This window comes from Peromyscus californicus, unplaced genomic scaffold, assembly GCF_007827085.1.
Source record: "Peromyscus californicus insignis strain IS unplaced genomic scaffold, ASM782708v3 Scaffold_3__1_contigs__length_106647218, whole genome shotgun sequence".
In the NCBI taxonomy this organism is placed as follows: domain Eukaryota; kingdom Metazoa; phylum Chordata; class Mammalia; order Rodentia; family Cricetidae; genus Peromyscus; species Peromyscus californicus.
In genome coordinates, this window is record NW_026294551.1 from 8,651,746 (window position 1) to 8,673,942 (window position 22,197).

The following is a 22,197-nucleotide window of genomic DNA, read 5'->3' on the forward strand; positions in this document are numbered from 1 at the left end:
TACAGGCGTGCACCACCACACTGAAGCTTACCTCATTTTTCACAAAGTAAAAAGGAATAAGCAGAATTCATTTTATTAATGTGTTTTATTTAACCCGATGTATCGAAAATATCCTTTTAGCATGCCATCAATATAGAATATATTAGCAAGATATTTTACACCGGATTTTTTTTTTTTTTTGCGTGCTAAGTCTGAAATCTCTGCGTGTCTTACACTTGAAGCGCATCTCAATTTGAATGCTAAATCTTCATCTGAAATACGTGATCCGTATTTAGATTTCATCAGATTTACAGCCATAAAGGTATAGTCTTACGCCAAAGTTGTTCCACTTCTACTTAAAAGTGTTCTAATAACTGGATTGGGGAATCCGCTTTTAATTAAATGTAAATTAGTTAAAATTAAATCTCATTAAATCAAACGGACGCAAGCCACATTTCAGGAGCTTAGTGGGCATGCGTGGCCTGTGGTCCATGCTGGAATGGCCTGGACTTTGAGGCCTGGATACCCTGAGGATGGAAAGCTGTTGTCCTCGGGGTTGGGAATGAGCAGGTGTCCATGTCCATCAGGTCTTTTCAGGAAAGAGCTAACGGCCCTTTGATGCCCACTTGCAGCTCCTGGGGCCAAGTGAGTCACTTGCTCCCTGAGCCTGGCTGCTTCCACTATATGGTGATAGCTGAGGCAGTGCCAAGAGGAGCCCAGAGGGAACTGTCCCTTGTTGCCACTGTGACAGAAATAGTCCTAGGCTGCTGGATCCAACATGGCTTCCGCTTGAAGAGCTCCATCTGGGCCTTGTCCCTGGGACCTTTTTTTTGTTTGTTTGTTTTTTTTTGTTTTTTTTTTTTTTCGTTTTTCGAGACAAGGTTTCTCTGTGTAGCTTTGCGCCTTTCCTGGGACTCGCTTGGTAGCCCAGGCTGGCCTCGAACTCACAGAGATCCACCTGGCTCTGCCTCCCGAGTACTGGGATTAAAGGCGTGCGCCACCACCGCCCGGCATCCCTGGGACCTTTTAAACCAGCAATTTTCAGAAAGATGTCCTCCCTGTCTGGGCTTGTCTATGAGGTCTCAGCTTCTCTGTTAAGGTTCTGGTCACCACAGCATCCCAGGACTGTGGGGACTGTTATGATCCATACACGCCAGAGCCACCTTGTTGATTGTCCATCCCAGCCATGCTTGTGAGGGCCTGATCTACCTCAAGATCAGTAGCCCCTCCCCAGGTACCAGTCTTGCCTCCCCAACCCTGACTGGTGGCAGGAACCTCACAAGCATGAGTTGTTCCCACAGAGCCCCAAAGCTAAAGCCTTGGCTTCTGCCCATTCTGCATCATGGTATTGAGGGTTATCTTTAAGCCTTTATCTAGAGCATAAATTGAATGCAGCACACACCCGCATTCTGGTGCCTAGGCTGTGCCTCACCACAAGAGGTCACAGGATACCTGGTGGCCAAGCAAACTGATTCAACACAGTCTCCCAGCAAGCAGCACAGGACAACCAGGTATGTCCTGCAAAGTTGAGTAGCGCCATACCTGGTGGCTTCTGACATCACCTTTGTTATCCTCTGCTCTGAGGCATTGCCTCCTTCCTCGGGACTTAAGGCTCTGGGCACTCTGAAGGCTCCCTGGCATCCTCTCTACAGCAGTCCTCAGTGGCAGATGGTTAGGCTGCCATTACCCATACTTTATATTACATTTATTTGCGGGGCGGGGGCACACATGCCAGAGCACACATTTGGGAGTCAGAGACAACCTGAAGGAGTCCCTTCTCTCCTTCCACCATGTGGGTCCTGGGGATCAAATGCAGATCCTCAGACCTGGTGTCAAGTGCCTTTCACTGCTGAGTCTTGTAACTGGTTCCCATTATCCATATTTCATAGGTGACAAAAACTGAGGGGACTGGCCAAAGAAATAATATCATCACTTCCCGGTGGGTTTTACTAATCACTGGCGGAGTCAGGCGTGGGACCCACACTAAGTAACCACAAGCCTGGGCCCTGGGCACCACTGTGCTCTTACAGGGTCCATGTCAGAAGGAAACCAAAAGTTCCTCTTGAGCTGCTAGCCACATAAGGTCACAGATATCTCCCTCCCCAGCTCTGCCAGAGTCACCCTAGCTCAGCTTCTCCCAGCTTGTTCTCATCTTGGATCCCAGCCCCTGACCTCTCACCTAGACACCCCATTCCCTCGCCCCTGGCCTGGCCCTATTGCCTGAGCTGTAGGGGTCTGCACCCCACACTCTGTATCTTTCACGGGTCCCCCTGCACCACCACTTCCTCCTCACAGGAAGTAAGAAAGCCCAGCTGCATCCAGGCTCAGCTTTCATCCCTCTTCAACTTCCTGAATCGATGCCAAGTCCACACTAGGTGGTCCCAAGCCTGGCACCTCTGAACATCTCCAGCCATCTAGACATGCCATCACCATCTCAAACAATGTGACAGAATCTAAACACATCTCCCTTTGAAACCCAGTTTTCCCCCAGGACTTCCCACTACTCTATAAAGGGACCCCATCTCTAGGCTTCCAGTCTCTCAGCCACCATGACCCTTCTGCCCTCTTCCTCTACCCCTAGACAATCACTGTGTCCTGTTGGCTTCCTCTTTTCCAGCTGGGCTCATACATCTTCAGCCACCAAGCCCAACCCGACATCCCCCAGTCAAATCTGTCTCATCCCCACGGTGGGGAAGGAAAGTGGGCTTCCTGGCGTACGGTACCTCTGACCTTTTGTTTGCACTGTGTTAAGAATGATGCTGTGGACACATGTGGGTTTGGCTGGGTAATGTATTAGAACCACGGAGCCCTTCCTTCAGCAGGCCGGAAGGAGTGGTCTGCGGAGGGGCAGCAAGCCAAGATCATGAGCTGTGCCTCCCTCTCCTTATCTCTGAGGGCCACCTCTGTAGTGTCTACACCCTTGAATACTTAGTTCTTGTGTTATAGAACACCCCTCTTTCTTCTCTCAATACCCCTCAAGTCTAGGGGCTTCTCTGAAGCCCTACATCCATCTCCAGCATCTTGAGGCTCTGCCTTATCCCTCAAAGCTGGGTATGGGTATCTCTCTCAGTTGGGAACCCTTGAGGCTCTGAAACTCCCACTTCTCAGTAACCCCAAGGCCAACACTCAGCTGTGAGGTGGTGGGGACATCTCTTCCCAACACTTATAGACTGTTACCAGGAGAAGGAATTTCTTCACTGTGTGCCTACTGTGCACAGGGCATTCTGCACTCATGCTGGACCAGCTGAGTCGCCCCACTCCAGCCTTCCTCCAGCCTCACCACAAGCATCTTTAAGTCACTATTGAGCTGGCACTGAGGAGACTCCCAACTTCCTTCTCTAGGATGACAGATCCTACCACCTCTCTATGTAGGGAATCCCCCATTCCTGATATCCACCAAGCAAGATATGTTGAGCAGGCACCTGAATTCACACTGCCCAGACAGGTGCTACATTTTTTTCCCAATACTAAGAATCAAACCCAGAACCCACAGATACTAGGCAAGCACGCTATAGCTGAACTATGTTCTCTAGTTCCTCTTAGTTTTTATTTTGAGACAGGGCCTTGCCGGGTTACACAGGCTGGCCTTAAATTCTCTGTCTTCTTGCTTCAATCCCCCCTTCCCCCAAAGCAGCAATGATAACAGGCTTGCAGCACCTAGCCTAGCTCTGGTGATGACTTTTTGGTTGGGGGGCGGGGGTTGTTATTTAGACAGGGTCTCCTACAGCCCAAGCTGACCTTGAACTCAGTATATAGCTGAGGATAGCCTTGAACCCCCAATCTTCCTACCTCATGCATTCTGGGATGACAATGTGCCACCATGCCCAGTTGTTGTTTTGAGACAGAATCTCACTATATAGCCCTGGCTGTCCTAGAACTCACTTTGTAGACTGGGCTGGCCTCGAACTCACAGAGCTTCACCTGCCTCTGCCTCCCAGGTGCTGGGATTAAAGGCTCGAGCCACCATGTCCACTACCATGCCCTATCTCTGCTCCTGCTTCCAGCTACCATGTTGGAAATTGAACCCAGAGTTCTTGCATGTAGGCAAACACTCTACCCATTGAGCTATGTCCCAAGCCCCAGGTAATGATTTTTATTCCCCCTTTATCCCTGAGAAATCAGAGACTAGGTAGAATAGAGTAGCCTGTCTAGGTCTCAGTCTCTCTCTCTCTCTCTCTCTCTCTCTCTCTCTCTCTCTCTCTCTCTCTCTCTCTCTCTCTCTCTCTCTCACACACACACACACACACATACACACACACGTGTGTGCACCCTACCTGGGACAGAGCAAGCCTTAGGCCCAGGCCTATCCTCCTCCTCTCCCTGTACCAGGAGTCCTCAGCCACCATGGTTCACCTTCAGCCCTGTAGGCTGCTGCCTGGACCCGGCCACATGCTCCCAGGGTCTCAGTGTCGCACTAGCAGTCCTCATTATTTAATCTCTACCTCCCCGTAACTTGCCTTCCTCCAGGCTGTCTGTTTATCAGGCCAGCAGCCCCGGCTTGGACTCTAACAGTCTGTCTCCTCGGTGTGGCCCATTAATCTGGGCCATGGTACCTGCGCGCGGGCATGTAATAAACAACTTAGAGCACACGTTTATGGATTCAGCTATATCAGCAGCTTTCAATCCGATCGCACTTTACGGCACCTACATGAGGCTTTATATTGTTGCAATTACTCTGCTTTATATGCTGCCTTCTTGCCCCTTCATTTTACTTTATTTTTACATTTTATTCCTATTCTTCCTTGGCTGCTTCTAACAAGGCCTAGAGCTCAGCTAGGAAACCTGCCTAGGCTGGCCACAGTGGCTCACCATGGCTGCGAGGATCTGGTGTGCCCTCCTCCTGGCCCACAGAGGGTACCCCCATACCCACACCTGTGCAAGCGGTCACAGCCTGCTCCCTCTAAAGAGTCCTGGAAGGGGGCCAACTAGATAGATCTGTTGCATGAGAAAAGAAGTCCTCTTGGTGTATTTTAAGAGCTGGGAACAGGTGCGGAGTGGATGTTGAGGCTATGGGCAGTGCTGGGCCTGTGCTGACCCACAGAGAGGAGCCAGGCACCCCTGGAAGGGCCCAGAGTCCACAGAAAGGCTTTGATAGCACCCTGTCCGCACAGCAGGACTGCTTCTTTGCCTTTGGTTTCACAAGCCCACTCACGGAAGCTCTCTTTCATTTTCACCGTGTATTGAAAGTGGACAGTGACGATGGGTGTACAAGCTCATCAGTCACATGAGCGTGTTTGCACACCTACAGACCAGCATGTCCATGTTCCTTGCTGGCGACATGGTGGCTGCCAGGACTAAGCATCAGCTCGGGGGCCGGGACAAAGCCGTGTGTCCGGCCTTAAGCTCCATCCATTCATACTGTCACAGGTCTGCAGTTAGAGACCAAGGTCAGGGAGTTGCATGGCAGAGCCCATGAGGACATGATTCCTGACCGGGACTAATTGTCGGCTCATTCACTGTGTCCTCCTGTGGCTGAAGAAGAGAGGAAGGGAAAGGGGGAGAGAAAAAGAAACAGACAGAAGTAGGGAGTGGAGGGGGTAATACAACAGAGAAAGGTGACAGAGCTGAAGAAGAAAGAGGAAAGAAGTAAGAGATAGAGAGGAGAGAGGAGAGAAAGCGGGGAACAGAGAGACTGGAGGTACTAACCCCACGATGGTGGTCACGCCTTCACAACCCTAGCCAATCTCATCAGCTTCTACAGACTCACCTCCAAAGCCATCATATCAACATTAGGGCCCCAACATATGAGCCATCAAGGAGACACAGTTAGGCCCACAGCCAGCACCACCTCAGCTCCCGTGCCAATGCCTGGACAGGTCCCATGTAGTCACCATAACAACATGCCACCACATGGAGGCTTCTTAGCATAAGAACAGATTTCTGGTGGGTCTGGAGATAAAAATCAGAAACCAAGGGGTCGGTAGGTCCCCATTCTCCCTCAAGGGGCCCTAGGGACCGCCACAACCTCCTCCACTCCGTGCAGCTGGCATCCTTGGCATTCCCTTCTTGGCTCCAGTCTGTACCTCCACCTTTGCTGGGCCTCTCCCCTGTGGGTCTTGTATCTGGAGTCCCTGATTCCTGTGCAGAAAGATGCCGTTCACATTGGATGGAGGGCCTGCCCCAATATGATACTGTGATCTCAGCTGAACCAGTTACATCTACAAAGACCCTGTTTCCAAGTGAAGCCACATCCACAGCTGCTGGGTGGCCCTGAACCGGGGAGGAGACTACTGGGAGAATTTCTCCCCAGGAGAGATGTAAATGTCTCCCCCTTTATTATAAGGTGTCAATGACAAGCCAGAGTATAATTACACCAAAGTTCCCCCAGGTGGACTAGTTGTTTTTGTTGGTCTGGTAAAACACTTTTGACTTATGGTTTCACAGGGAGAGTCCATAATGGTAGGGAGGCAAGGCAGCAGGCAGCCAGAGCAGGGAGCTGAAAGATCATCACTCTTTACACTCAGACGTTAAGTAGAGCAAACTGAAAGGTGGGCAAGGCTATAAACTCTCAAAGCCCACCCTCGGTGACATACTTCCTTCAGCAAGGCTGCACCCCCTAAAAGTTCCGTAACTGGACAAGAAGCACCCCCAGTTGAGGACCAAGTGTTCAAACACATGTGCCTACGGAAGGCATCGCTCATTCAAACCACAGTACCGAGGAACTAATGGCTTACTTACAGAACAGAGATGAGGGTTGATTGACAGGAGCTTGGGGACCCCAAAGCAGCCATGTTGGACTGCCTTCACCCAGCATGGTCTTGGCTTCCCTATAGCCTTGTAGCCTCTTTTGGTTAATTTTCCCAAGCCTGTAGAGTAGACTCTAACACACCTGACCCTGAAGCCTCCTGAAATTAGGGCTTAACTGTATACAGATGGCTAGGAGGAGCAGCCAGAATCTTGGCCGAGGGTCCAGGGACCCTCCCCACCACTTCCTTCTCTGAGGGAGTGTCAGTTGTCCACAGCCGTGAGTCCAGTGGTCTCTTGTAAGCGGGTGCAGCTGATCCGAGGAAAATGGCAGCTGTTTTGCTTGGAGGACCGTGTTCTCTAACAGGGAGGAACACTGCTGTATTCAGTGTGGCGAGTGTGTGGTCTGGTGCAGGGCACAAGGATGAATGATGAAGTAGGTCAGTAAGGTAAACTTAGGCAGGAAGGAGTATTTTGAGGGTAGTGGGACAGGATATCGGTATGTGGAAGGGCATGGTTGACTTACAGGCCTCTGAGAACAGAGGACCTCCCCAAACTCCCCTGACACTTAGACTCATGAGCAGAGGAAGAGGACAGTCCCAGTCTGTCCAGAGGTGCAGCTGTGGGACTTCCCATATAGCATACTCCGTGCTCTGAGTACTGAAGTCTCCATGCACCGCGTGGGCAGGCAGAAATGAAATTTCTGACTCTACCCTCCTAATGCTTGACCTCTTCTCAGATGTTGGGGGACCTGCTGACCCCATTGCACCAACCATCATCATCCCACCCAAGAATACTAGTGTTGTGGCTGGGACCTCGGAGGTGACCATGGAGTGTGTGGCCAATGCCAGGTGGGTGGCACATGGTGATTGATTCCCAGCCAGAGCTGTAGCCAGGAGCAGTTGTCTTTGAGGAAGGGATAAGGACTGATGAGGGTGGGGGTGGGGGTGGACACTGAAAATCCAGAGCACTCTTGAGCATGCTCAACAGCGTTTCTTATTCTTGGATGTCCCAGGGGAAAGAGCTGCCCATGGGGAATTGGTGGAAAATAGATTTTGCCCAGGCTAGGGGCCAGAGGGTGGATTGATGTGCTCCTAACACAGAGCCATCCAGAGCAGGTAAGATAGTCCCTCAGAGTAGAGCCCTTCTGTCTGCAGGGTTCATGGAAGGGGACTGTGTGTATGGGAGATGACGCTCAGGGTGGGCACATGACTCTGTAAGGTACTCTCGTGTCTCTGCAGTCCCTCACAGAGGAGAGTGTTAGACTCTCCCTGAGCCACCTCCTAAGAGGAGGGCCTCTTTTTCCCCCAACATGAGAGCCTACAGCCCAGGGAAGGCAGGTAGTCTACACACAGTCACCCACATGGCCAATAGCAGTGCTGATCTGAAGCCGGCTCCCTGGAGGCCCAGCTCCCCGCACCACAATAAGGACAGATAGGACACAAGGGTAGACAGACAGACCCACTCTCACCTTTGAGAGGTCTGCTCATCTATAAAGTGAGTGTGACTAGGCACACACCTCACCATAAGACCTGCAAGGAGAATGCTGACCCCAGCCTGCCCTGCCTGGGTACTCTATGGAGGTAAAACCATGTTATGGCTGGGGTGTAAGACTGAGGGTCCAAGGCCTCCTGCAGCTGAGGATTCCAGGAGAGCTGGATCCTTTTAACAGTGTTTCTGAGAGCACATTTCACAGAGCCCAAATTTTTCATGAGGGTGGGAAACTTGACCAGGATGTGTTTTAATGGCCCTGAGAAGTCCTGTAGCCAAGAACCTACCAGAGCTTTCCATACTTACATACCCATGGAGATCCTTTTCTAGAAGATTCTGAGTGCCCCAAACAGCTAGTTCCACTCTACTTGGGGAGTTCCATCCTTAGGAACCACTAGGAGCTGGGAAGGAATGTCCACGCAAACCAGATCCCTAGAGTTTGAAGTACAAGGGCCCATGATGGTGGGAAGGGAGCCAAACTCTCCTTACCTCTCAAAAGTGAGAGTGGGTCTGTCTGTCTACCCTTGTGTCCTATCTGTCCTTATCAATTCCCCTCACCCTCCACTCCTCTCGAGTCACATATTCAAAGAAGGGAAGGTGTGGTACCCAGGGAGAGCTCAGCAAATAAGCTGCACCAGCTGCCAGTCTCTTCCAGAGCTGTGTGTGCAGTTACCACTGTGTCCCAACCCTGACAGGCTCACATGTCACCCAGGGCCAGCTGCCCCTATTCTACAGATGGGGAAACTGAGCTTCAAGGTGTTTTAAAAACTTGTCTTGACGCTTTGAGGGGGCGGGGCGGTGACAAAGTGCTAACAACCCCAAAGCCAGCTCTATCCTGTTCCTTCCCATACTTGCCCTGACCCCCATTGTCCTTCCAAAAGCCCTTGTCTGAGGGCAACTGCTTCCCTTACCCTGTAGGCCTCTGATCAAGCTGCACATTGTCTGGAAGAAAGACGGGGCCTTGCTCTCCAATGGTATCAGTGATTACAACCGCAGGCTCACCATCACCAACCCCACGGTCAGCGACGCCGGCTACTATGAGTGTGAGGCTGTGCTGCGCAGTAGCAGTGTGGCCCCTGTCACCCGGGGAGCCTACCTCTTGGTGCTGGGTAAGTCAGGACAAGTGTTGGGGCTCCTCTGCCGTGGGAGAAGGAAGGAACAGGGAGCGATCACAGCAGTGTGGCCAGTTGCCATCTCCACAGTGGCTGGATACAAAAGCAATGAGCCTCTAATCCTGTCTCCTGGTCCTTCCCCCCCACAGAGCCACCTCAGTTTGTCAGAGAGCCTGAGAGACACATCACAGCAGAGATGGAGAAGGTGGTGGACATCCCCTGTCGAGCCAAAGGTAACACAGAGGCACAGGTGTGGGGACAAGGACCACAGACCTTCAGCCTCTCTCATCCCTGCCAGGACATCTCTAAGCCCCCCCCCCCCACTCCAGACCACATCACTAAGCAGTGACAGGCTGGCTAGGCACTGGCACCCAGGAAACAAACAGCCAAATTACGGTAATCTCAGGCTGCAAATCAACCCACGTAACTCCAGGGTTACAAATGAGCCCAAATTACCGTAATTTCAGGACAGGTGACAGACCCAAATTGCCCATAATTTGAGAGTTGTAGACAATGCCGAATCACCATTTTGCCAGCATCTGCGGACCTGGTGTGTCCCACCTGAACAAGTGTCATCCACTCAGCCCGTTGGAGGTGGGGGTTGCCTGGCTCAGTCTTCTCCCCCTGCGGGTCCTACTTAACCCTCCATTACTGTTTCCCATGCTTACTGCCCCGTCCTGACAGAGTCAAGCCCAAAGGCAGCTATAGCCAGGGAATAGAGGGTTAAAAAGGTACTGTCGCGTGAAGTATGGGGACTGAAGCATCCTAGCATCCAGCAGCTGAGGCAGGAGGATTGCTGTGAGTTCCAGGCTGCCCAGAGAATAGAGATTCCTGAGCCAGGGAGGAGATATGGCCCCAGTAGCGTAGAGGAGTTTACAGAGCCACAGCTCTTCTGAGACCCTTGGGCAGAGGCAGAGATGAGGGCCCGTGGGAGCAGAGGGGTGGCAGGTGGACACTGCCGTCGCATAATCTCAGCAGGGTTGCTCATTCTTGGCCACCCAAGGGGAGTAAGCCAGGCTGGGTTCACAGATGAACCACATAGCCAAATCCCTCCTGTTTTCCAACTTACATATTTGCCCAGAGACGAAGAAACCAATAAACAAATAAAACTGCCTTATTTCATCTCATTCGAAATGCCATGAGCTGTGAGGTGCCCCATTATTTTATGTGCCACTAAGAAAGAAAAAAGGCTGCCAATTAAATCATGACATGCTGTCGATTGGAAGCCACACCCTGATCCCCCATCGTGTCGCCATGAATAGCCAAGAATTGGTGTCATCCAGTGCATGAAACACGGTGATGGCTGACTGCAGGGTGGAAGCGGGGAGGGGAGGCGGGGGCAGAGCTGTGGCTGCCTCTTGAGAGTGTAGGGTGCCTCTGGGGAAGTCAAGTTTGAGCAGAGTCAGAGAGGGAGGATGAAGGGGAGCACAGGAAAGCCGAGAGACATCTGTGAGGAGAGAGAACCAGGCCAAGGGTTGAGACATCCATCTTCCTCTGTGTGCAGACAAGAGATGGGACTTCTGGGGACCTCCCGTGGGACAGAGGCCCCTCTGCCTGCCTCTTCACCTGGGCTCCATTGTTGGGGGATGGGAACTGCACCTGGAGGTTAGCACAATACACAGAAGGCTGAGCCAAGCATTGCAGTAAAAAGTTAAAGACATACCTGCCATCTCTGCTCAGGAAGTGGAGGAAAGAAGGTTGACATGAGTTCAAGGCTAGCCTGGGCTATAGTGAGTTCCAAGACAACCTGGGCTATAGAGCAGGACCTTGTCTAAAATATATGATGACGATGATGATGATGATGATGATGATGATGATGATGATGATGATGTAGAAGCCAATGAAGAAGCCAGGGATGGAGAGTTAGCTCAGTTGATAGTGTTTGTGAGGCATGTGCAGAACCCTGGTTCAATCCCCAGCACTGTATGAACCAGGCATGGTGGCACAAACTCTTTGTACTACTAGCCCTTGGGGGCTCAAGGCAGGAGGATCAGAAAGTCAAGGTCATCTTCTGCTACACAGAGAGTTGAAGGCCAGCCTGGGATATGTAAACCTCTGTCTCAAAAATGACAATAGGGCCTGGAGAGATGACTAGCAGTTCAGAGCACTTGTTGCTCTTGCAGAGGACCCAGGTTCGACTCCCAGCACCCACATACATGGTAGTTCACAAGCACCCATAATTCCAGATGTCCTCTTCTGAACCCTGTGAGCACAAGACACATATGATACACATACATACATGTAGGAAGAATACTCATGCACATAAAATAAATACATTTAATAATAATAATAATGATAATGATAATGGTTCAGAGGTTAAAAGCTCATACTACTTATGCAGAGGACCTGAGTTCAGTTCTCAGCATCCACATCAGGATTCTTACCACCTTTGTCTCCAGCTGTGGGTGAAATGGATGCCTTTCGGCACCCACACACATGTACACACATACATGCACACATGTATACACACATATACACATGCACGCACGCACGCGAGTGTGCGCGCGCACACCCACACACACACACACACACACACAATTTAAAAGGTAATTCTTTATATAATAGGAGCAGATAGGATGTCTCTTTGGGCAAAGGTGCTTGCCAAAAAAACCTGACGTTCTGGGTTCAATCCCTGGAGCCCACATAAAGGTGGAATGGGAGAACTAACTCCACAAAGTTGTCTTCCGGCCTCCACATGCATGCAGTGGCACATGCATGCCCTCTCCCAACAATAATAAATAAAAATTTGAACAATAATAATAATAATAATGAACCTCCCCTCTAAAAATTGCCCAGTGAAGCATTTCTGTGGAAAACTGATTCTAGGAAATTTCCATTTTCCAAAAAAATCTCTACTCTATCTTGAAAGTCTTGAGACTTTTCAAAGAACGTACTCGATAAAAATCAATGTCTATGAGAAGGTTCTAGAAAGCAAAGCACCGTAGCGCCCCCCCTCCCCGCCCCGACTTCTGGCTGACGGTGGCCCTGGCCTCCTGCAGGGGTACCACCTCCCTCCATCACCTGGTACAAGGATGCTGCGCTGGTGGAGGTGGAAAAACTGACGCGCTTCAGGCAGCGCAGTGATGGCGGCCTGCAGATCAGCGGCCTGCTGCCCGACGACACTGGCATGCTCCAGTGCTTCGCCCACAATGCCGCTGGAGAGGCACAGACCTCCACCTACCTGGCTGTCACCAGTAAGTGTCCTCCCCTGGGCTGCCCCTGAGCCACCCCAGGAGGCACCGTATCCCTCCACACTGCTGAGGGGCGGGGTGGGGTGGGACTGCACTCTGGTGGGATTCCAGGAGGCTATCCCCTATGGCACCAGCTCGTGAAGTCCCTCAGCGCTGCATCTTGCCAGAGGAAAGGGAGCCCTGCTTCCTCATGATCCCCTTCAGGGGTCCTGGGGCCATTGATGCCCTTGGAGAAAAGCCAGTTCCAATTGCTGTGTCTGCTGACCTCAGGTCAGAGGAGTCACCTAGGGTTCTGGAGACCCAGCACAAAGGCAGTTCTCAGCTGTTCATCCTTAGACAAGCTAGTGCATGTTCTATAGAGGTCAAGTCCTACTGACTTTGTCACTGAGGGTGTGAGCTGCCCTCTGGGTCCTCAGTTTCCTCTCAGTGGAGTCCTGAGGTTCCAGAGGGCAGAACTGTCCTGACAGGTACCTCTGGACCTCTCACATGCCTCCCTGCAGAAGGCCCTGTAACACCAGGGCCAGTGGGCAGAGGGGAGGACCCGTCTTTTTTGTGGACTCAAAGCTCCTGGGCCCTGACCGGGGATCTTCCTAAGTGTCTAACAGACCCTGCTGTCTCCCTCTACAGGCATCGCCCCTAATATCACCAGGGGCCCCCTTGACAGTACAGTGATTGACGGGATGTCAGTGGTACTGGCGTGTGAGACCTCAGGAGCACCACGGCCTGCTATCACTTGGCAGAAAGGTAGATGGGATGAGCATAGCCATGTGACAGTCAGAGGAGAATCTTCAAATCTAATTTCGAAAGCTAGTCACATTGAGTTCCCCGTGTACAGTTGTAAAAGCTGTATACTGTGCCACACGTCTTTCACAAACCACATCACCCTATGTTTTCCTGTGTCTCTCTGTCTCTCCCAGGCCAGACCCAAGACCTCCTACATCCCACTGCAAGAGGTCTGTCCTGACCTGGTAGTATCTTTATCCATCTGTCTGTCTATCTGTCTGTCTGTCTGTCTATCAATCTATTATCTCTGTCTCTCTTTCACATCTCCCCTGCACTGTCCCGCTGCACCCCTCATCCATCCCTCTCCTCCTCAGCTCTCCTGAAGGTGACTGTCCCCAGAAGCATCCTGTCCTGTGCCAGGATGCCCATCATCACCTTGTCAGCCTGTCTCCTGCCTCCTCCTCCCAGCCCAAATGCAGCTGCCTCCCAGGCCGTGGCTGGCTGACGCTAGCAGCAATGACAGACAGAGCGTGGCCTCCTCTGGTGAAGGGCAGCCACGGTGGTGGGTGGAGGGTGGCAGAAAGGATGGCCTATAAAGGGTACTGCCACCCCGTGACCCTGTGAGCCTGAGCCTGTCACCAAGCCCCAGCTCAGGCCTGTTCCCAACCCATTTAACATTTCCAGAGTTGGGTGGGTACCTGAGACCTTCCAGAAGTGGAACATCTGGGGCCAGTATCAAGACTGCATCTGACACCCCAACGATCCCTATGTTACCTCAGGGGAGCGCATCTTAGCAAGCGGCTCTGTCCAGCTGCCTCGCTTCACGCTGCTGGAGTCTGGAAGCCTGCTCGTTAGCCCAACCCACATCTCTGACGCCGGTACCTACACCTGTCTGGCCACCAACTCTCGGGGAGTAGACGAGGCCTCGGCAGACCTGGTCGTATGGGGTGAGTGACCATCCGCGGGGCGGGCTGCCAGCATCTGTACTTTCAGACTGCGTTGCTGACACAGCCAAGGCTCTTCCTGTCACAGGGATGGTGACAAATTAACTTGGAAGCCAAGAACTGGAAGGTGACGGCTCTGCCAGCAAGGCCACAGGATGGGCAGGCTGTGCCATGCTTGGCTGAGTCCAGAGAACTGTAAAAAGCTGTCTTGTGTATTTTAGGGTAGAAATCAACACAGAGCCAGAGTGTAAATATTTTTGGCTCTGTGGGCCAGACAGTGTCCCTCTGAGCCCCTTAACTGCCCTTGTGCTGCTGAGAAAGCACTCGAGACATTAGCGCCATAGTGGTGAGGCCCATTCAGGTGAGCTTGTCTGCTCAGTACACCACCTGCCACACTCAGTCTCAGCCTGGAGAGATGTCCCCAGATGTCTCAAGCCTCTTCCACTTGGGGTGTACACCCTAGACATGCAGGTGTATGGCCACCTGTCCAGGCTGAGCCCCAGGGCCTGGGGTGAATGGCTAGACCCTGTCTGTCACCAACAAGCTGGCCTCGTGGCCCTGATCACTCTCAGCTTCCAGTTTCCATTCCCTACCGGGCACTCTGAGGCCTCACGATGTCTGTTTGTGGCTTCTGAGAATCACAGTGTCCCTGGGACACTTTGTCCTCTCCACTCTTCTGAGACTTCTATGTAGTCTACACACCTGTCTACACATGAGGTCATCCCTCATCCTCTCCCAACATCCAGAGGTACAGCCCCAGATCACCTGAGGAATGCCCCTCCTGTGCCAGGTCATACTAGGGTGCCAGCCCCACATCCCTGCTCGCTGCACTGTGTCTACCTTGTCTTACAGCCCGGACCCGCATCACCAAGCCACCCCAGGACCAGAGTGTCATCAAGGGCACCCAGGCCTCCATGGTGTGTGGAGTGACCCACGATCCTAGAGTGACTATCAGGTACTCCAGGCAAAGTGGGGGGGGGGGTTTGGAGGGGGTTGGGAGGGTGGATGCTTTTAAGTCAGGATGACATCATCGGGAGCTGATGCCATCTGTAAGGCCTTGGGAGCTATTCACAGAACTGGGTACGGGGCTAAGACGAAGAAGAGGCTGAGTGAGCATCTGGGGACTGTGCTGTGTTGACAGAATGGAAGGCAGAGAAGTAGAACAAGGAGAAGGACTTGGGAGATGACTCCGTGCTAAGAACACTTGCTGTGTGAGCACAAAGACCTGAGTTCAAATCCCGGCCCCCAAAAGTAGGGTGCAGCTGCATACGGATGTCAAAAGCAGAACATGACTGCATGGGTACCTGTAACCCTAGCACTGTGGAGAGGCAGAGCAGGACTGCTGGAGCTTGCTCCAGCCTATGCCAGGTTCAGGAGAGACACGGTCCAAAGGAGTAAGGAAGAGTGTTACAGCCAGGTCACCTGACATCCTCCTCTGGTTGCCATACACGTGCATATACACCCTGCCCATATTGTGCACACACACTCACACACACGTGTGCATATACACCCGGCCCATATTGTGCACACACACTCACACACACGTGCATATACACCCGGCCCATATTGTGCACATACACTGCACACACACACACACACACACGTACATATACACCCTTCTCATATTGTGCACACACACTCACACACACACATGTGCATATACACCCTGCCCATATTGTGCACATACACTACACACACGGAGCAGCAAAGGAGGAGGAAGGGAGGGAGGGAAGGAAAGAGAGGCATTTAAGATGAGATGGAGGACTCCAAGTGCACACTCCCCGCTTTTCAGACCCCAACTAACCTCATGTGAACTAATTAGTTTAAGCACCTATTGTAAGGTCTTTGTGTCTTATTTTAGCATCCATCATGGAGTGGTCTGGTTAAGAAGACAAGAGGGGGCTGGAGAAATGACTCAGAGGTTAAGAGCACTGGCTCTCTTCCAGAAGACCCAGGTTCAATTCCCAACACCCACATGGCAACTTACAACTGCCTATAATTCTATCTCCAGGGGACCTGACACCCTCACACAGACATACATGTAGGCAAAACACCAATGCACATAAAATTTAAAAAAAATAAATTTTTTAAAGAAGAAGATGATGATAAAGAGGTGAGCTTAGGGACAGGGCAGAAAGCGACCCCAGGGGATGACCAGGGAAGAAGGCTTATAAGGAAAATGCTTAAACTGAAGTCACCCCCTCCCCACTATGGGGGAGCTAGGACCTTGACCCTCAAGATACCTGGTCCCTCAAAAGCTCAGTGTGGCTCTGGAAGCCACTATAGAGGCTGAGAAAGTCATCTGTGTACCTAGGTTTCCAAATACCCGGACTTGAACAAGGACACCCAGTGTACCCCCAAACCGTAAGAAGACTGGGATGTACAACCAGGAGGGCTGTGTGGTGTCCCTTTGTGCTCTCCTGAGAGCTCCAGAAGGCTGGGGAGTCAGCATAACTGCTTCTTTAGAAGATTCTAGCATGTTACTGTCCCGCTAATGAGCAGTAACACTGTCACACAATTGGCATGGAGGCCAGGAGGGGTGGGCACTCCTGCCTCCCGCAGACATGGCCTCCCTGAGCCTCACAACTGTGTCCTGGGGTGCCACCTGGTGGTCACTGGGCAGAGGACCAGTGCAGAGTCAGTCAGTCACAGTTCTGAGGCGCCAGGATTGCAGGACACTAGGCCCAGCTAGGTCCTTAGAGAACACGGTGCCCACTCAGGCTGAGAAATGCCTCATGGAGTGTTCAGCATTGACTTTTGGAGCATTATTGCACGTCAGCATGAGCACAACCATGAGCCTGAAATCACGTAGAGCTAGTCGGAATGTAGACAGATCAATCTTAGGATCCTTAGTCATGACTTTATCAGATTTTTCTCTAAAAGAAAGCAAAAGTTAATAAAGCAACTGTGAACATGTCCTCAGAGAAGACCCACATCCATGCCACTGTGACTCACACTTTGGCATAACATGGTAGTGTCCTTTCTGTGTCTACTAGTTAAAAAATCTGTGTAACCACTGTGTTGACTCAGCAACTGTTTTCAATGTGTGTGTGTGTGTGTGTGTGTGTGTGTGTGTGTGTGTGTGTGTGTGTGTATGTGTGAATATGTGTGATGGCATGTGAGTGCATATATGCCTGTGTGTATGCACATGTGTATATGTGTGTATATGAATGTGTATGAATGTGTGTGAATATGTGTGTGTGCATACAAGTGCGTATGTATCTGTGTGTGTGTGTGTGTGTGTACGTGCATGGGTATGCAAACCAGAGGCAGATATCAGGCATCGCTCTCTATCAGTCTCTAAGCATCTCCCATTAAACCTGGAGCTCACAGCTTTACCAGGTCAGCATGCCAGTGAGTGCCAGACATCTCCATGCCCCAGCACTGAGATGGCACACATGTACAGCCTTGCCCAGCTTTTACATGGTACTGGGGAGCCAAATTCATGTTTGTATAGCAAGCACCGTGTCCACTGAGCCATCTGCCCAGTCCCTCTGTTGATATTTATATATTAAAATGTCACTTGTGCCGGGCGGTGGTGGCGCACGCCTTTAATCCCAGCACTCGGGAGGCAGAGGCAGGCGGATCGCTGTGAGTTCGAGGCCAGCCTGGGCTACCAAGTGAGTCCCAGGAAAGGCGCAAAGCTACACAGAGAAACCCTGTCTCGAAAAACCAAAAAAAAAAAAAAAAAAAAAAAAAAAAAAAAAAAAAAAAAAAAAAAAAAAAAAAATGTCACTTGTTAAAAAAATTTAAATTAAAATTAAAAAATGTCACTTATTTCTATTTCAGAAAGACCAGTTCATTTTATTACTCTTCTGGGTGGTTCCTAATGGAATAGAACCAGGAGTACCCATGCTTCTACAGACCCACTCTCTGGGTTCCCCAGCAACCTACAAACAGGAAATCCCTGCTGGCACTTTCCTAGAAGTCATCTGCACCTGAGGATGACATAGCCATGTCACACATTCCTCTTAAGATGAGAGGAGAAAGAAGTGAGCTCTCACCACACCCCCACCTCTGCAAATTGGCAGAGTGGATGCCCAAGGCTAGCTCTTCGTCTCTACTCCAAGCCTGTGTCCCTTGGGCAGGGGAGGCCCCTGCTGCCCTCTGCAGCCTTGAGATAAATAGGTGGTGAGGGCAGATCTCAGCATTTTTATAGCTCTCCAGTGATTCTGATGTTTTTTCCAGAAACAGAGTATTCTAGCTACAAAGCACAACGGGGTCCCCTGAGCAGGCTAGAAAGGGGTAAACCAACCGATCACATTCAAGCCTTGGTCGCTCAAATCCCAAGTGATGTGTTGTCAAGACAAAGCTGGGCCCCAGGGATGAGGCCCAGACAGCTAGCTGCAAGCTGCCAGCATGGAATGTCTCTAAAGCCATTCTAGAAGAATCTATTTGGTGTCTGGGTCTAGATCTAGACAGAACCTGAACGACATACTTTGAGACATTATTACTATTAATAATTTTTTTTTTACTTTTACTATGTAATGAATCGATTACATTTTAGGAGGAAAATGCAGATCAGCAGAAAAAAGTAAGATAGAGAAAAACACAGCGAACTGTTCCCCTTAATTAGACACCATCCATAATGATGTTTGAGTTCCATTAAGGAAGCCAGACATTTCTGTTCTCTAATCTTTTTCCCTTAAGGACCTACTGTGCCCGTGTGCCATGTCAATAAATATTTTTGCATCAACTCAATTACAGGACTGCTTGGAATCCATTGTGTGGGTGAAACATAGTTTACAAGTTCACAGTGGCTGCATTTTTTATTATTTCTAAATTTTTGCTAATATGGAGAAATCTCATTATGAGCATCCCAGAATCCAAATTGCTGACACATCTTTGATTTGCTCAGGATTGTCTATTGTGACCTAGAGCCAAGAGGGTCCCCAAAGGACCACTGGCCACACGATTTGGCAGCCAGTTGTATAACTAGATTAGTCTGAAAATTGTCCACACTAATGACTTGAAGAGACTTGGAGGTTATTTAATTTTTATTTATTTCAGCTTTGATTTGTGGAAAATAATGCTAAGAGTGTGATTTGGGTAGACAGATGTGTGTGTGTGTGTGTGTGTGTGTGTGTGTGTGTGTGTGTGTGTGTGCGTGTGCGTGTGCACACACACACATAGCTTTTTGAGATAGGGTCTTATTATGTAGCCCAAGGTGGGCTGAAACTTGTAGTCATTCTCCTGCTTCACCTTCCCAAGTGCTAAGATTACAGACAAGAGCCACCATGCCTGGCTAAGTATAGGTTTTATTTACTTTCGTAAGAAACCACCCAAGCCAGGATTGACAGCACACATCTTTAATCCCAGGACTCAGGCGGCAGAGGCAGAGGCAGGCAGATCTCTGTGAGCTAGAGGCCAGCCTGCTCCACAGAACAAGTTCCAGGCCATCCAGGGCTACATAATGGGAACCTGTGAAAAGGTGGGGATGGGGGGAAGTGCCCAGCTGTCTTCCAGAGGGGTGGTACACGTCTTGGAGGAGTGAGTATTCCCCTGCCTGGCACTGGGTGATTGATGTTGGCCATTCTTTTAGTTATGGTGTGGTTCTTGTTGCTGTTCTGAAGTGTTTTTTTTAATTATGTGCATATGTCTATGTGTCTGTGAGGGGTATGTGCCTGTGAATGCAGTTCCAATGGAGTCCAGAAGAGGGCGTCAGATTCTTTGGAGCTGAAGTTACAGGCGATTGTGAGCCTCCTGACATGGTGCTGGGAATGGAACTCCAGTCCTCTACAACAGCTGTATCCACTCTCAACTGCTGAGTCCATCGGCTGCTCTAATTTGCATTTCTCCATGACCTAGGAGGAGAACATCTCATTTCTGTCTCCCTCTGTGTGTGTCTTCATCGAGGAGGTGTCTGTCAAGGACTTCAGCCTAGTTTTTAATCAGGCATTTGTTTTCTTATGGTTGAATTTTAAGAAGTCTCTGTATATTTTGGATAACAGTGCCTTATCAGATATTTGTTATGCAAACATTTTCTCCCAGTCTGTGACTTCTCTTTTTATTCTCTTGGCAATATCTGTGGAAGAGCAGAAAATTTTAATTTTGACAGAGTCCATCTTATCAATCCTTTCTCCCAGGGATCAGGCCTTCGGTGTAGTATATGGAGCTAGCAACAAGGGCGAGGCCATGTAGATTTTACATTATCCCCTAGCAGTTGGGGGATTCTGCATCATACATTTAGATTTGGGACCAATTTTGAATTAACTTTTCTAACAGGCATGAGGCTTGTGACTACAGCTACATCTATTCTGCACGTGACGTCCAGTGGCGCCAGCATCATCTGTTGAAAGGACCTTTCCTTTTGTTTTGTTCTCGTCGGTCATTGGTGGGAGGGGATTTTTACGTTTTGTTATTGTGTGGGCATGCATGCATGTGGAGGTCAATGGCAGTGAGTTCTCTCTCCCCACCATGGGAGTTCCTGAGTCATCTGACGGTCAGCAAGCACCTTTGCCCACCAAGCCATCTCACCGGCTCTGGTTTTATTTTGGTTTTATGTCATTGAGTCATTGCAGAAACCAGATTTTATAACGCAGAGGTCAATAAACCATTTCTATAAAGGGCCAGAAGTAAATGGTTTAGCTTTGAGAGCCACGTTGTCTTTGTCACCACTACTCAACTCTATCTGTGATATGTCCACAAATGGGCTTGGCCATGTCACAATAAAACTTTTTTATACAGGGGCTGGAGAAGTGGCTCAGCAGTCACTGCTCTTGCAGAGGACCTGAGTTTGATCCCAGCATCTATATGGCAGCCCACAATTGTCTGTAACTCCAGTTGCAGGGGACCCAATACTCTTCTCTGCTCCACAAACAGTAGATGTGCACGCACACACACACACACACACACACACACACACACACACACACACACACACACACACAACACATAAACATGCATTCAAGCAAACACACAGATGCACAGAATAAAAATAATAAATCTTGGTTTCATTTTTAAAACTGTAGATATATAAGCATGTAATGGGCCATAGCTCACTGACCTCCTATAGAATATCTCCATTCTGGATTTGGCTACATACTATCATGTGCTGCTAACCTATTCTTCTATCCTTTGTGTTTCTAATTCGAATCAAGTACCTATTAATTAGATTTGAGTTTAGTAACACAATACTTCCCAGGCAGGGACTTATGTTCCCTGGAGCATCATGTCCTAAAGCGAAGAGCGTCTGCTTGCCATGGGTGTCTCTTAAGCAGCAGTAACTCTCTGCAAATAGATCTGCTTTTAAGGAAAAGCCTGCTCATTCCACGAACGCTAGCAAGGATGATTCTTTTCTGGGTAACAGGATGAATGGGAAGTGACTGCTATTGTCCATTCCTAAGCATATATTAAAAGCCTCTAAAATTAACTTGGCAGTTTCACTGCTTATCATTTATCTTTGAAGAAGTGGAGTGCAGGTAAACATTTTTCGATGAGGGTGTTCATCACATTATTAACTACAGTAGCGGGAAAGGAGGTAATAGTATGTCCAGCACTAGCAAGTCAGTGAAGTGACATGAGGACTGTATCCTAACACCCTGCATCTGATTGTTTCTAATTTTTAATGTATGGTTTAGCAATACCGCATGACAAGAGTATGTGATGCTTTGCTGAGAAAAGACAGTTTTAAAAACAGGATGTATGGAAATGTGGGTGGGTGGATGGATGAATGATGTGTGGATGGATTCTTAGATGGGTAAGTGAATGGATGATGGGTGGATGGAAGGATAGGTGGATGGATGGATGGATGGATGGATGGATGGATGGATGGATGGATGGATGTGTGGCTTGATGAGTGTATGGAAACTCAAAGGTAGATATGTGAGTGGGTAAATAAAAGCTCCTATAGATAGATGAGTGGATAGGTAAATAAGTGGTAGGTAAATAGATGTGTGAATGGATAGATTGATCACTAGAAATCATTGATATAAATACTCTTTGATGAAAACCTCAATGGCTGACTTTCACTGACCATTTGCCATGTTTGGTAACCCCTGAAGTATTCCATATTGGCTCCACAGTCTTTATAATTTTATGAAGTAAGTGGGTTCCACATGCTCCAGATGGCTG

The 22,197-nt window shown here is 49.7% G+C and overlaps 1 protein-coding gene across 1 annotated transcript in view; it reads left to right on the forward strand.

The window, feature by feature from the left end:
• The window catches only part of Sdk2 (sidekick cell adhesion molecule 2), a 285,293-nt gene that overhangs the window by 180,256 nt on the left and 82,840 nt on the right, over positions 1-22,197 (forward strand). The window contains 7 exon segments of the mRNA XM_052759781.1: positions 7,403-7,514; positions 9,073-9,263; positions 9,416-9,499; positions 12,266-12,460; positions 13,085-13,201; positions 13,960-14,127; positions 14,977-15,079. Of these exon segments, the coding sequence (XP_052615741.1) occupies positions 7,403-7,514; positions 9,073-9,263; positions 9,416-9,499; positions 12,266-12,460; positions 13,085-13,201; positions 13,960-14,127; positions 14,977-15,079 (970 nt within the window).